The sequence below is a fragment of the Chelon labrosus genome, assembly GCF_963514085.1.
Source record: "Chelon labrosus genome assembly, chromosome: 10".
NCBI lineage: Eukaryota > Metazoa > Chordata > Actinopteri > Mugiliformes > Mugilidae > Chelon > Chelon labrosus.
The window spans coordinates 14,000,409-14,014,143 of record NC_140360.1 but is presented as its reverse complement, the minus strand read 5'-3'; the positions used below and the strand labels follow the sequence as shown (position 1 = coordinate 14,014,143).

The window sequence follows — 13,735 nt, the reverse complement described above, 5'->3', positions numbered from 1 at the left end:
GGAAGGAATATCATGGAAGCAGAGAGGTAAAAAAGAAAAAAAAATAAACTCTCACAGTGTTAATAAAGGCCCTCGATCATCATACCGTGAAATACACAGGCACGCCTCGCTCCTCCTTGTCTCCTCTCCCTCTCATAACTGTCTGCAAACACTGCATGAGGAGACCTATTTTTTTTTGTGGGGATGATGAGACACTGACAGGAAGAGACTGGAACACGGGACGTTTCGTACACCAGTGATAGATTCTAACCCAACTTTGTGATGGGATTTGACACGTGTATTTTTAATCCACTGTGCCTTCTGTGTTTTCTCTGGACAGATTCAGATGTCATCCTGGTAGCCTGCACTCACCTTGGAGCTTGTCCAACAAGAGACAGAGTTTGCGGACAGTTCACGTCAGAGTCAGCCCCGTTTGGCGAGGCTCCACTAACATGTACATATGAAAACAAATATGAACTCCGAGAAACGAACAATGAGGCCGTCTTTACATTCTGTACGTACATACTATACATGCACTGTGGAGCATCCTCTCACTCACCCCGTGGGTCCGGCTGGGTGTCGAGTCAAACTGGGATTTTCACTGTGGGGTGAAACCTGCTGACAGCCCCTCTTTATTTACTCAGCAACAAACACAGAAACATTAAATCTGCTTTGTTTTTTTTTCCCCCTGCACCTGGAAATCAGCTGATGGGACGGAGACGACCACAGAATCCAGACATATTCCAAATGGCACACGGGATAGCCTAACACTAAACATTGAAACACACAGTCTCCAAGGTAAATACATGATTCATTTAAATCTTGACTGTAAACCACACAGAGCACATTCAACCCCCTTCCTAAACCTCAGACGGACAACACCCTAAATTTACAATTTCCACCACCAAGAACGATGCCGAGTCATGGATATCCAACATTTCAAGCCTATTTTCACTGGGTACGGTTAGGTTTAACACATATTTAACTATCTCTGTGAATTATTATCCTTTCTCTGATGACGTAGCACAACTTCACTGTTTTCTATCTCGGTACAAACAAGACTCTGATGTGACCTGTAGTGATAATGGTTGGGTATTTTCGGGTTTCTAGGAGACACTAGAAGATTATGTAGGAAGTTTGAACAGTACTTGGCGCTATTAAAACAACCCCTCCATCTTGCCCCTAGAACCAGCTAAATAAAATCAGACTAAAAACGTGATGCTGTGACCCACCACACTTCACTTTGGGTATGGTGTTGCTGAGCTGTGCCGGTTCAGTCCTGGTCTCATCGTTCATGTGGTTCTGGGAGACTGGACATATAAGTTTAGCCAGGTGTGGATGCATTTTTCCTTCAGAGAAATCTTGCTACCCTGGCCTCATTGCACAGGCAGATGACCAGTACTTGCCAGAAAGCGCTGCAGCTCCACTAATATCGCAGCCTCTTGTACCTGACTACTTTTCTCATCAATTTTGGAGCGACTTCCTGTTCTTGTTAACGTCACTGTTGGACTTTTTTTTTTTTTTTGCATCCCTCACCTGAGCATTATAAGCTTGATGCTCATGTCCCACGGCTCTTGGAGTAACACGCAACCAAGATGATGTCAGCAAAATCCGACAAGAACATTTGTATTTGCTGCTGGCTATCTTGGCCAGGAGTCCCTTGAAATAGAGGTTCTTAATCTCAGTGGGATGGTTAAATAAAATAAAAACTAAATATGTACAAATCTCATTTATATACTGTATGTATCGATCTTCAGACGAAGGATGTATTAAAACTTAAGGTAGCTTTAACCAAGTATTAGTTTAAAGTTTTTTTTTTTTTTTTTTAAATTAATTGCTTTGGTTTTCATTGCATAGGCTGTAACATAAAATGGAAAAAAAAATGGTTATAAATTTGTCATTTACATCAGAAAAACCTGCTGATTTAACCGCATTGTATAGATCTTTTATATCCATTTGATGTGACTTCATAATCAAATTCGAGGACCACCAAAGAAAATACAGTTCTTCTAGTAGAGAAACATTTGACTTTTAGTATAGTGGTAACGCCAAGTGTTCCATTCTCATTGTGTGGCCATAACCTGTGTAAGAAGTGCTATGGGGAAAAATGTTACCATACCAATTACCCTGGCTAAGGCCTCTTCAAACTTCTCATCTGGAGAGAAGACTGCAGTATTTGGTCCACTGGTAGAGATGAAACCCTGAGGAAAAACATGTGGTGCATTATAACATACAAATATGACTCTCACAGCTCAATGAAGATCAGAACAAATGAGCTAAATACATTGCCTGGGCACTATGAACATATAAACTTGTAGTGCAAGTCCATCCAGTAAGTGGGATAACTCACCACCTGGTGGCAGTAGAGGGAAAAAGTCAGCCTCAGAGAGCTTGGACTTCACCCATGGAAAGTAACTCCTGCCAAAGTAAACTGTTTAGATTCAATCTAGTTGCAAATGATGGATGAACCAACACTGATATTTTCAGAGCTACAACTAGTGACCTTAAAAAAAAAAAAAAAATGAAAATACAAGACAGTGGTGTTATTTATTTTTTTATTTCAGCACATCACAGCAACAGGATGACACCAGTGACGTTAAATGCCAGTAACATTGTGCGATGCCCGTGTGGTCAGGAACCGTTAGTGGAAGGCTCAAACAACTCGGAAATAAACTGCTTTCACTTTTCACACTGGGTTAGAAGGAACACTTCTCTACAGCAACTTCAGGTGTTAAAGACTGAACACACTACATAAGTGATCTAGTACATTACTTTTATGACAAACCGTAACAGTGCTCGTTAGAAAAGAAAAGAGGCATTAGTACCCAGTAGAGAGATGCGAGGAATGATCTGGAATGTGAAAGAGGAATGATGGTCACAGACATGGCATGGTTCAGAACCTGGACACCCTGCTGTATGATGACTTTTAAATCCGTTAGCATGACACATTTACAGTATTCAGAGATGTTTTTTTTTTGTCTGTGCCCTTGTAAGACTCTGAAGACATGAAGGAATGGAAATGGAAAGTGTCATTGCTTAACAGTAGAACTCATCTGGACCAGAAGTGCTAGAAGGGGCGTATTAACAGGCTCTGACCACAGTACACTCTTCTCCGTCCATCTGAAAGTTAGACAGGGTGGCACACTGTAGTCGGGTTTAAGCCTTCAAGGATGTTAACAGGGCCTCAAGTGATCGTGTCGGGTAGTGGCAAGTTGGTTGTGGCGGAAGAGAGCAAGAAGCAGAAAGATAGGGCGCACTCCTTAGTTTGCGAAGGTCCGACGCACGGCGGCAGCAATGCTCTTGGCGCTGATGCCGAAGAGATCCAGAAGCTCCTGGGGCTTTCCACTGCGAGGGACACCGCTCACTGCCAGCCGGGTCACAACAATGCCAGGCTCCTGGCCCACTGCTGACAGCACTGCTTCACCAAGACCACCTGTACAGAGGGGAGAGACCATCAAACACTCAATAACCTAGCTGATTTTTATTGTTTTCTTCATTTTACAACCACAAAGAAGCAACAAATTACTACAAAATACCACCAAGAAAAACCTTCATAACTGGACCCTGTATAAGATCTCTAGAACAGGATGCCGAAGCACAACTTACCCTCCTTGTAGTGGTCCTCCACAGTGATGATCTGTCCACCTGTGGCTCTGGCACTCTTCAGAATAGTATCAGCGTCCAGGGGCTTGATTGTGAATGGGTCAATCACACGGATGTTCTTCCCTATAGCAAATCAAGGACAAAATTACTTTACAGAAAAACATCCGACTATACCAACTTTGATTCCCCACATTATGGGATGTATGCCTCACACCAATACCCGCATCTATTAACAAGAGGGCAGTGTGGGTTTACCTTCACTGGCCAGCGTATCAGCAGCAGCCAGGGCCTCGTGCAATGTAACACCAGCTCCAATGACGGTCACGCAATCACTGTCAGACTGACGCACCACCTGGTGATGAATACACAGTTATCCCCGTTACATAAATATTTAGGGCAGCCATTGTCATTTTATTATCAGAACTTATCAGGATGACTAAAGATCACCAATACTGATCATTACCTTGGCTCCACCCACTTCAAACTTCTCGTCTGGAGAGTAGAGTACTGCAGTGTCTGGCCTACTGGTACGGATGAAACAGACACCCTGAGAATAGAAAGCGTCGTTACAAGAAGTGAATTTTACTCCCACGCTTTAGTGACTGCAGCTTGGCAAGCTGGCCGACCAACCTTTGTGTTGGCTGACAATTCAACAGCTCTCTCTGTGGACACGGCATCACTGGGGTAGAACACAGTGCATGTTGGGATGGCACGGAACATGGCCAAGTCTTCTAGGGCCATCTGGGAAGGACCATCCTCACCTGAAGGCAGAATGCCACCGGTTAGCCATGTCTTTTTAATCTTAAAGAATACAATTGGCGCTGGGCAGGAGGCTTACCGATGGAGACACCGCAGTGAGACCCTACCAGGTTGACATTTGTCTGGGAGATTGCACCCATACGAATCTGGTCATAGGCCCTAGAGAAGAAAGCAGCAAACGTGCTGGCAAACGCAACAGTGCGGTCACGGGTGGCACAGCCAATGGCCACTCCAACCTGCAGAAGTAGAAAGCAAAGAATAATATTAGTTATTGGAAGCGACAAAGGATGCAATTAGGCAAATGTCCAAGTCAGGGGTGTCAAACATATGGGATGAATTACAGTGAAGACATCAACTGCAGTTTTTCCAATGAAACTGGCACCTAATCCTAAATCATCCTCTAAGATTTGATAGATTTTAGTAAGAGTTGTGGACATAACAAGGAGATGGCAGCAATTTCAGGTTTTTCATAAAATGTTTTTATAAAAAGGAAAATTCACTGAATGTAAACATTTTCATAATGTACATGCCTTTGCACCAAAACACTGGGAAAGAAATTTGGAGTTGTTCATAAATTATGCTTCTGGTCTGGCTCAATTAAGATCAAATTGTTGTGGCCCCTGAAGTAAAATGAGTTTGACACCAGTGGCCTAAGTGTCAAGTAAACTGGTTACAAGTGAACTGCATCAGAGATCCTGGGATTATCAGATGGGAGAATGAATAGTAACAGATTAGACCAAGGTGGAGCAGATTATAGAAGTTAAGAGCTTAAGTTATCCTCCTTTCACACATGAGGTCCGACAAGAGAGTTGACTTATAGAAGAACTGATCCCAAGTGCTTTTGAAAATGATGCAATTTTGAAAGAATATCAGAAAAATAGCAGTTGTAAAGCATTGCAAAGAGACTTCAAAAGATGTGAGGACTGAAATGGTGTTTACCATGTTCTGTTCAGCAATGAAACACTCAATGTAGCGGTCAGGGAAGGCCTTCTTGAAGGTCTCTGAGAAGGTCGAGTTCTTGGTGTCTCCATCGAGGGCCACCACTCTCTGGCTTGACTGACCCAGTCTGGCCAGAGCGACACCGTAAGCTCGCCTTGTTGCCATCTGAAAGAGCAGGAAGGGAATGGTATAAGCAGAAACACATAAGAGTTATACTGGGCTAGCGTTTACAGTGTTCAGGAGAAAAGTCTGAACCTCTGTTCTCACGACATAGGAAGTTGCTTTACCTAAAATGTTAGGTATTTGTACATCATAATTACAAGCTACATATAAAAACCATACATATGGGTTAAAAGCTTATCTCAGATACTGATATCAGTACGAGGCAAGGACACCACCCAATATGTCAACATTTTTATGCCGACACTACTACCATACTATGTAAAGATTACTACACAAAAATAAATAAAAATGTCTTGGGCCAATGAGGATTTCCATGTTGCAACAACATTGACAGACAAGGGTCTATTAAAAGGTACCTTATCTCCCTTCTTGTATGCTGGAGGTGAAGGCAGGGAGATGATGCTCAGGTCAGCGGGCTGAGTGTCCTCTTTGGGCAGCTCAGGACACAGAGTCTTGTTGGGGACCTGGATCTGAGCCTGCAGCTGATTCAGGAGGTCATCCACTTTGTCCTTAGGGATGGGCTTTCCATGCCAGTTTTCTTGATCCTCGATATCTACGGAGAAAGGGATAAATAAGTCTCACGCATCAAATCCTGAGAATACAATGAAGTAGTTCTGTAAATAAAAAGCAAAACATGCAAAAAGTTATGTACACCTACTTTTCAGTCCTTTTCCCTTGTATGTCTTGGCAACAATGCAGGTGGGTTTGCCCTTAACCTGCTTAGCCTGCCAGAAAGCTTTGCATAGCTCCTCCACATCATGTCCATCCACGACGTACGTGTTCCACCTACACAAGCAAATTTAACAGAAGACCACACTTTACAGCAAATATTAACCGCAGAAACGGGGCTGTATTAATATCTGAACAAACATGTTAACCATCAAACTTATTAACTATGCAGAGGTAAGCAGATAAATGAGGTCAAGTGACCAAAGGAGGGGAGGGAAACTGTAAAACCCGTGCCAACAACTTTTTGAAGGGCCTAAATATCCAAAACAATTCAAATATGACCATGAATGTTTTGGTAGTGTATGTACAGAGGCGTCGGAGTTCGGTACTGACCCAAAGGCTTCACAGCGCTTGCGGTAGGTCTCCATGTCGTGCTGGAGGGGTGCAGGCTCACTCTGCCCAAGCCGATTGACATCTAGGATGGCCACCAGGTTATCCAGCTTGTAGTAGGAGGCAAAGGCCATGGCTTCCCACACAGAGCCCTCTGAACACTCTCCATCACCCATCATGCAGTATACACGATAACTACAGAGTGGAAAGGAGGAGAGGTGGTATTAGCAACACATTGCAGGGAATGAGGAACACAGTGGTTATTACAAAAGATAAACCGAGGGTTGAGGTGGACTCGTCAGGGTAAAAGAGTCAAACCAAAGCTCAGTCAGTAAATCAGAAAAACTTTACATTTGATAGTCACACTGAATGACTGGTTCTTGCATTGCACCGACTTCTGATACTGGCTGAATACTCCACTAGCAACAAATCACACCTTTACATTCTGTTGACACTGTTGCAGCAGCGCAAACACTTCTTTAACCAGTAGCATGCTCGTGCCAGGGAAAGTTTAACACAATTACATCACCTACAGATTTATCCAGATTACAGAGGGTTCAGGAACCACCATGAAAGAAGACGGGTTCCTGTTTAGCATTCAAGGCATTATGCCAATTTCAACAAGTGATAAGATGTAGTAGTAATACAGACATTTCATCTCCAATATATCTGGACCCGTTTCAGACTGGCAACTTACTGCACAAACATGGTTCATATTTGCTACAGGAAAAACAGGAATAGTGCAAGTCTTTCACTCTCTTAATGAATACATGCGTACTTGGATTTGTCAAAGTGTTTGCCAGTATAAGCCATCCCACAGGCAGCCCCAAGACCCTGTCCCAGAGATCCAGTAGCCACGTCCACAAATTGCAGTTTCTGGGGTTGAATAGAAAGGATTGAAAAGAGGAAAATTGTTATGCTTCATACAGACTGTTGAGTAGATCATATTTCTCTTGTCCAAAAACGGTAACACTAGAAAGAGCTTTGGGGATCTGTGACTTACTGGTGTGGGGTGTCCCTCCAGATCACAATCAAGCTTACGCAGGTTGAGCAGGTCAGATTCCTTGACGAAACCGGCCTCTGCCCAGGCGGCATACAGGATGGGTGCAGCATGACCCTAGAGGTAAGCGAGGAAACGGTTAATCTCCAGTACACCCAAGGACAATTAACTGATCTTAGCTTAGAAAACGGACACCAACCTTCGACAGCACAAAGCGGTCGTTACACTGGTTCCGAGGATCATCTGCTTTGTAGCGCATGGTGTGGAAGAAGAGCACAGACATGAGCTCGGCCGCACTGCAGCATGATGTGGGATGGCTGAGGAGTAAGACAAGACAGTATGGGTGACAATTCACTGTAAAAGGTTCACAGCATTAGAAACAGAACCGAATCCACACTCCATGCATGTGTTGCTGCATTCAAGGACTTGAGGTGGCACCAAGAAAGTGAAACCACCTGCTACCACTCATTAAGAGGGCTTTGTTAACACACTGTGCAAACATTAGTAATTCCAGGAGAGCATGACAACTTGACACAAACTTCCAAACGCCTACTTTTACCAGCAATGATGCTTCTGAATATCGCCTCTGTTCTTTTGAGATTACTCACATTAATTGTTAATTTGCAACATGATTTATAAAAAAAAAAAAAATAAAAAAAAAAAAATAAAAAAAAGAAAACGGTACAGACAAGCAAACTTGTGAAACTGTTAGTTGCTGCACAGTGGGCACAGCATGTAATCTGCCCGTTTAGAAATCCCACATTACCCAAGAGTTCTCTGCTTCCTTATGTGGGTTAAGTTACAAATTGCATTATTTCAACCATGCCGAGGACACATCGAGTTATCTTATCCAAACAAACATCATGGTCACGGTTAAATTTTATAACGACAACCCAGTGCAGTTTACCCTGTAGTCTTCTGTTGAGAGAGAGAACCTGCTGAGAGATAAAGTGGGTTCAGGAAAAAACCTTAAGGAAAGTAATCAGATGTTTAAGTGTAACAGCCCATGTAAAATAAAGAATAGGGAACGGTTGGTGTCGAACGCTGGGTGTCAAGTGAAAATGCATCCTTTGTTTAGAGGAGATAGTTTCAGATTATTTGTATGCTCCACAAATTCCGGACAGTGCTCCCTCATTTCCTTGTCAGGCAACATAAGGAAGTGGCAAAAACAGGTTCATCAACAAACGTTATTTTCAGAAGTTGCAGCCCCATCCTAGGGAGGAAAAAAAAAAAAAAAAAAAAACATCTACACAATGCAACTGTATACTGGTTGATTGACAGATTATGCATATTGTGTTAATGAAAGCACTTAAAAATATTGTTTGTCTTTTCATGTTGACACATAATGCATAGTGTGTGTAATCTGTGTCACTGTGCCTCCTTCAGATAAACGTGATGGTGCATGTGAGGCAAAATCTAATTAGTGCAAACAGGGAGCCAGCCTCTACGAGGAGTCTCCTATTTAGGAAGTAAATTGTGACTTCAGTTTTGGTAGTAGGTGTACCGACCTAATTTTTAATCCCGACAATACTAAGAGGGCAAAGGGCAGAGTAATCTCTACAAAGCTACACCCACGTCAGCTATTCTTTGGACTCGCATCAACCTTTAGTGACACTTCCTCGAGTGGAGAGGAAAGCGCCAGGCTTGCCTCAGGGAGATGAAGCAATGCCACAGGTGCCTTTTACCGTTAGCCATTATCTGTCAGTGTCATATTTGACGCACATTTCCCTAAAGGAAATCAACTGGTGAGCACATGAGTGATATTTTAGCACGCAGCTGCAAAGAAAAATAATTAAAAGCGTAAAACTTACCACGAGATTGCATCTTTTTTTTTTTTTTTTTTTTTACACTATCATGTGATTTCTGCTAGCTAGCAAAAGCTAGTCGGTTGTAATGACTACTTGAAGTGACTTCCTGAGTAAATGTATAATATGAAAGCATTGAATGCTCACCCAGGTAGCACAGACTAAACAACAGTACAACTATCAACACACCCGTACGCGCACATTTTTCATTTGCACACATAAACGCCCACATGTTTAGCCTTGTGCTAATCTTAGCTAGGGCCGTAGGGTCAGACAGCCTCAGTCCAAAAATGAACTCAACAGTTTGCATAAGGTAATTACCCGGCCGGCCCTGCTGCTAGCTGTAGCTAACTATACGTCCGCGTGAACTTAATCTGCAGCACGTGCAAACCGTGCGAACAGGCCCCGCAGGTACAACGTGCGTCAGCTACTGGAACGTCCCGACTTACGGCACATCAGGGTCGCTTGTAGACGTCCGCTTTTTTTAACACTTCCAGAAAATTTAAGTCAACTGTGAATAACTTACCCGGAGTTTGAGGCGCATGTCGCCTTGATGGAGTGGATCCTGAGCTTGTTGGCGGTGTCTTTCAGCCCCTGCAGAGTCTTTTCGTCGGGTTTGTGGTAGCTAGTCATGGTCGCTGGGTTGTTGAGAGTCGCGTCCGCTTTGAGGAAGAAAAATTATATGTATATAAACCTTGGTGGTTTATTATAAAGCTGCTTCCAGGGGTCGAAGTTTCAATGCTGCGCCACGCCGGTGCTACCTGCCCGCTGCAAGCACTACTGAGGAGGAGGATTCACAGAGAGGAGGGGGACTTATGTCTCCTCTAAGAGCCACTCCCATCCAATCAAATCATTGGATAGGGGGGGCAGTAGTGGCGCAAGTTGCTCAGGAGATGTGTTGGTTTTATTAAAGCTTTGCAGTTTATCAGATATATAGTTATATGAGGTTACTCCGTTCTTATTCCCTTTGTGAATCAGCTCATTATCAGTAACGTGGACGGCACATTCAGGTATCTGGCAGCGTAGGAATGCAGACAGACACTTTATGGAGTATTGCATTATATTATATTATATGGGCTTGGTGTGTAATTATTACAGAATACAACGACAGAGATTTCATAATAAGCATGCACAATAAGCATGCACATTCCGTGTGATTAACTTCCTGGTGATATGGTATCACGATGGCGTGGTGTGGAATACTACAACTTTAGATACTACTATGGAAAAAAAATATCTGACATAATGTGCATATTCTGTGCTTATGTGTATAATACTTAAGTGCATTTCTGTGAATTTCCCATGTATAATTACGGTGTTACTGTCCCTTTAAAGTGTCAGCTGGACGGCTGCCAACGAGGAAATGCCGGCAGATTTTGCTCACTCATTCTTACTCAGGGAAATAAGGAACAGTTTTCCTAACAAAGCAAATGTTCAAATTATCTCATAGTCGCTGCCACTTGTCTTTGCACAACAGCTATTTGTTTGCGTTTGTATATTTCAATGAATGCTTCAAAAAAAATTCTAAGTTTTATTGTTTAAAAATAGTCTGGCTGTAATAGGGAATGACTCATAGGAGTGTAATGTACAGTACAAAGCAATGGAAGATTAACCATAAAGATATCAACACAATACTTCTATAATACTATCACACAGTGGTGCAATCACAGTCACCAACCGATATATAACACACCTGTTTTTTTTTTGTTTTTTTTTAAGAAATTCAAGCCAATCCTTTACTTCCTCATTTTGTTTATCATTAGAAATCTTATGGTTCAGCTGCTTCCTCTTCTTGAAGTTCCTGAAATGACATACATGTCCTCAGTACAGAAGAACAAGAAAGACCTTTGTGACCAAGCCACAAATAAAAGTTATAGATGTTTGATATTTTTTACCCTGATTCTTCCCCAGGCTTCCATCCTCTCCTCAGGGGAGACAGCGTCTTTGTCGATTCGTTCCAACTGAGGTGCGTACATCAGTACATTTTGCCTGCAGTCCAACGTTTCCACCAGTGGATTCTCAGAAACGACCAAGGCTTGCAGAGTTTTTGACACGAGGCCAAGGTATTTTAGGGCATTCTCATCTACAATTGCATTACCCCTAAGGGTGAGACACAGAATAATATGGGATAAATATATGAGCTCTAACATTGCATGGGAATCACTTTTATGTCTCAGATTTGTCCTACTGTGATATGACAGCATACCTGACATTGAGATACTGCAGGTTCTTCATGCCGGGGCTGAGGCCTTCCAGAGTCTCGAGCTGGTTGTCTCGAAGGTGAAGGATAGTGACATGCTCTAACCTCTCCAAACCCTCCAGACGTTTGATAGCATTTTGGGCCTGAAAACAGTCACAAGCAGTCATCGTATGGGTAAGCCTGATGATAATGGATCAATCTTATCTAATATGGAAGTTTTATTAAACAAATCTTTTATTACCAGATATAAACGCCGCAGATTTGGGAGGTTAATGCCGTCAGTGGTTTCCAACTGGTTTCCCCTCAGCTCTAGAGTTACGAGATTTGCAAAACAGCCACTCTGAAAACCATTCATCTTCTGAATGGCGTTGCCTGCGAGAAAGGTTTTAAAACATCATGTCAAGTCCTTTCAAATGTATATGCTGGACTTAGAATATTTGGAAATTCTCACAAGAAAGTGTTAAGACCTAATGATAACATATGAAATTGTAAATGCCCTTCTGACCAGTGAGCCATGCATATGACTTGCTGTATCAAATACAGACAGTAAACTTGGACTTGCAGCCCCCTGGTGTGATGAGGGAACCAAATATTAACTATTTCTAATTTAATTAAACACACCTTAGGCGAGTCTGGACTAGCTAAATACATTCACTCCAGTTTTCTTATCATACCAGAAGACCAACCTGTCAGATTGAGGCTCTCTAAGGCAGGAGCAACTAAATCATCTACATCCGTTAGCTGGTTCACTGCCATACTCAACCGCTGCAGGAAGGTCAGGTGAGCGAAAGGTTGCCCCTTGAAGCACTTCACAGCATTATTGTCAACCTACAAAAAAAGAGTTGCATTCAAAGTGAGTTTGAGACTAACTGTTACAAACAGGCTCTAGAGGTGACCTTTGCTAAATGAATAAATAAGGGAGCGCCTTGCCTTCAGCCAAAGCAGATGGGTCAGTGATGCCAGAGGAGAAAGATCAGTGAGGTGGTTGTTGGATACATCCAGAAAGCGTATGTGAATATAACTGCTGATTGCAGATATGTCATTCAGTCGTCTGAGGATCAGTAGTGAGGAAAATTGTTGAGGAATATGACACAAGAAACTTTAAACACTATAACCTGAACTTATGTTTGTCCTCTTACTTGTCTTTAAGGTCCAGTTTGACAAATGCATGTCCTAATCTATTTCCCGTCCGGCACAGTAACGAGAGTCCTTTACTTATGGTTTCTTGGGTCAAATGGCAAACCTGTACCTGTACAGAGAGGAGGCATAAATGAGCTATACTTGTCCATATGATATACGGTTTCAACTCACAAAGGAGAAAATACGTCTGTATCCGTTTTTGTGAAATGGCTGCATTTTATTCTTGTATCAAAGTGCCTTTTATTCAGTCTTTTACACATACCGTACTACTACCATGCAAGGTGCCTGTAAAAACTGAAGTACACTGTTAGTACCAACCGTAGGATGGATAAGATAATCCTTTATTTATTCCCAGTACTGAACTCTGTACTTAAGTACTGTGACCTGCAGTTACTTTCCACCACTGGCCCTGGTTTTCTAGTTTTATCCAAATGTCCGCTTATGTTTGGATAAAGGAGTGAGACCATGGAGTAGCAGACTTTATTTACTACACCTGCAAACCTGCTGAGGTAGCATGAATATGATATAGCCAAATAATAACAGCTTCCAACACAAACTTCAGTGCAAGCTTCCAAGCTATTATCTCCATAAGTGAAGCAAATTATGTAATGGCGTGATGAGGTGCCATTATCTCCTCCATTAAATCTCCCTTTGATACCTTTTCGTCCTCTCCGACTCCGTTTAGATCCGTTTCATCCTCTCCCTCCACATCCGATAAGACTTCATCTTCATCCACATCAGACATCTTGCACAGTTAGGCTTTAAAAAGCGACAGTTGGTGGTTTACAAGGTTTTGTTCCAACTTCAAAAGGACTGACGAAGAACTAACTGAATTAGTTTGCACGGTATGTTTGAATGTATGCTGCAATGTACCAGTAGCTAGCTACCTAGCTAACTTGCTACACTAAATTCAGCGGTGTAACTTTATATTATAGCTATTTCCAATTTGTACAGATATGCATAAACTCAACAGCGAATGATAACTTTCTAAACAAGCCTACTAAGTGTAAGACGGTGTTAATATTTTGTGCTGACACTAATCTAACTAATGTTTAAATCCGACGGACC

General features: G+C 42.3%; 2 protein-coding genes across 2 annotated transcripts; both read right to left on the bottom strand.

The window, feature by feature from the left end:
- Positions 1-2,520: 2,520 nt before the first annotated feature.
- tktb (transketolase b) lies at positions 2,521-10,124 on the bottom strand. The gene is made up of 14 exons (XM_084553012.1): positions 9,854-10,124; positions 7,722-7,839; positions 7,526-7,639; positions 7,301-7,398; positions 6,526-6,717; positions 6,122-6,249; positions 5,820-6,016; positions 5,281-5,445; positions 4,421-4,577; positions 4,213-4,343; positions 4,046-4,129; positions 3,838-3,934; positions 3,586-3,705; positions 2,521-3,412 (listed from the first exon to the last, which is right to left on the bottom strand). The coding sequence occupies exons 1-14, from the start codon at positions 9,958-9,960 to the stop codon at positions 3,240-3,242; spliced, it is 1,881 nt and encodes a 626-aa protein (XP_084409138.1). The 5' UTR covers positions 9,961-10,124; the 3' UTR covers positions 2,521-3,239.
- Positions 10,125-11,095: 971 nt separating this feature from the next.
- On the bottom strand, positions 11,096-13,698 carry lrrc23 (leucine rich repeat containing 23; the record flags this gene model as incomplete). Its single annotated transcript, XM_084554003.1, has 8 exons — positions 13,326-13,698; positions 12,667-12,776; positions 12,458-12,578; positions 12,214-12,355; positions 11,769-11,899; positions 11,534-11,670; positions 11,223-11,427; positions 11,096-11,128 (listed from the first exon to the last, which is right to left on the bottom strand). Exons 1-8 carry the CDS (start codon positions 13,410-13,412, stop codon positions 11,096-11,098), a joined length of 966 nt encoding a protein of 321 aa, XP_084410129.1. The 5' UTR covers positions 13,413-13,698.
- Positions 13,699-13,735: the final 37 nt, after the last annotated feature.

Coding starts and splice junctions, on each gene's coding strand:
- tktb (XM_084553012.1), bottom strand. CDS start 9,960: ATGACTAGCTACCACAAACCCGACGAAAAGACTCTGCAGGGGCTGAAA. Junction 5,446..5,819: donor CATACAAGAAGGGAGATAAG/GTACCTTTTAAT, acceptor CTGCTCTTTCAG/ATGGCAACAAGGCGAGCTTA. Junction 3,935..4,045: donor TTGAAGTGGGTGGAGCCAAG/GTAATGATCAGT, acceptor ATTCATCACCAG/GTGGTGCGTCAGTCTGACAG.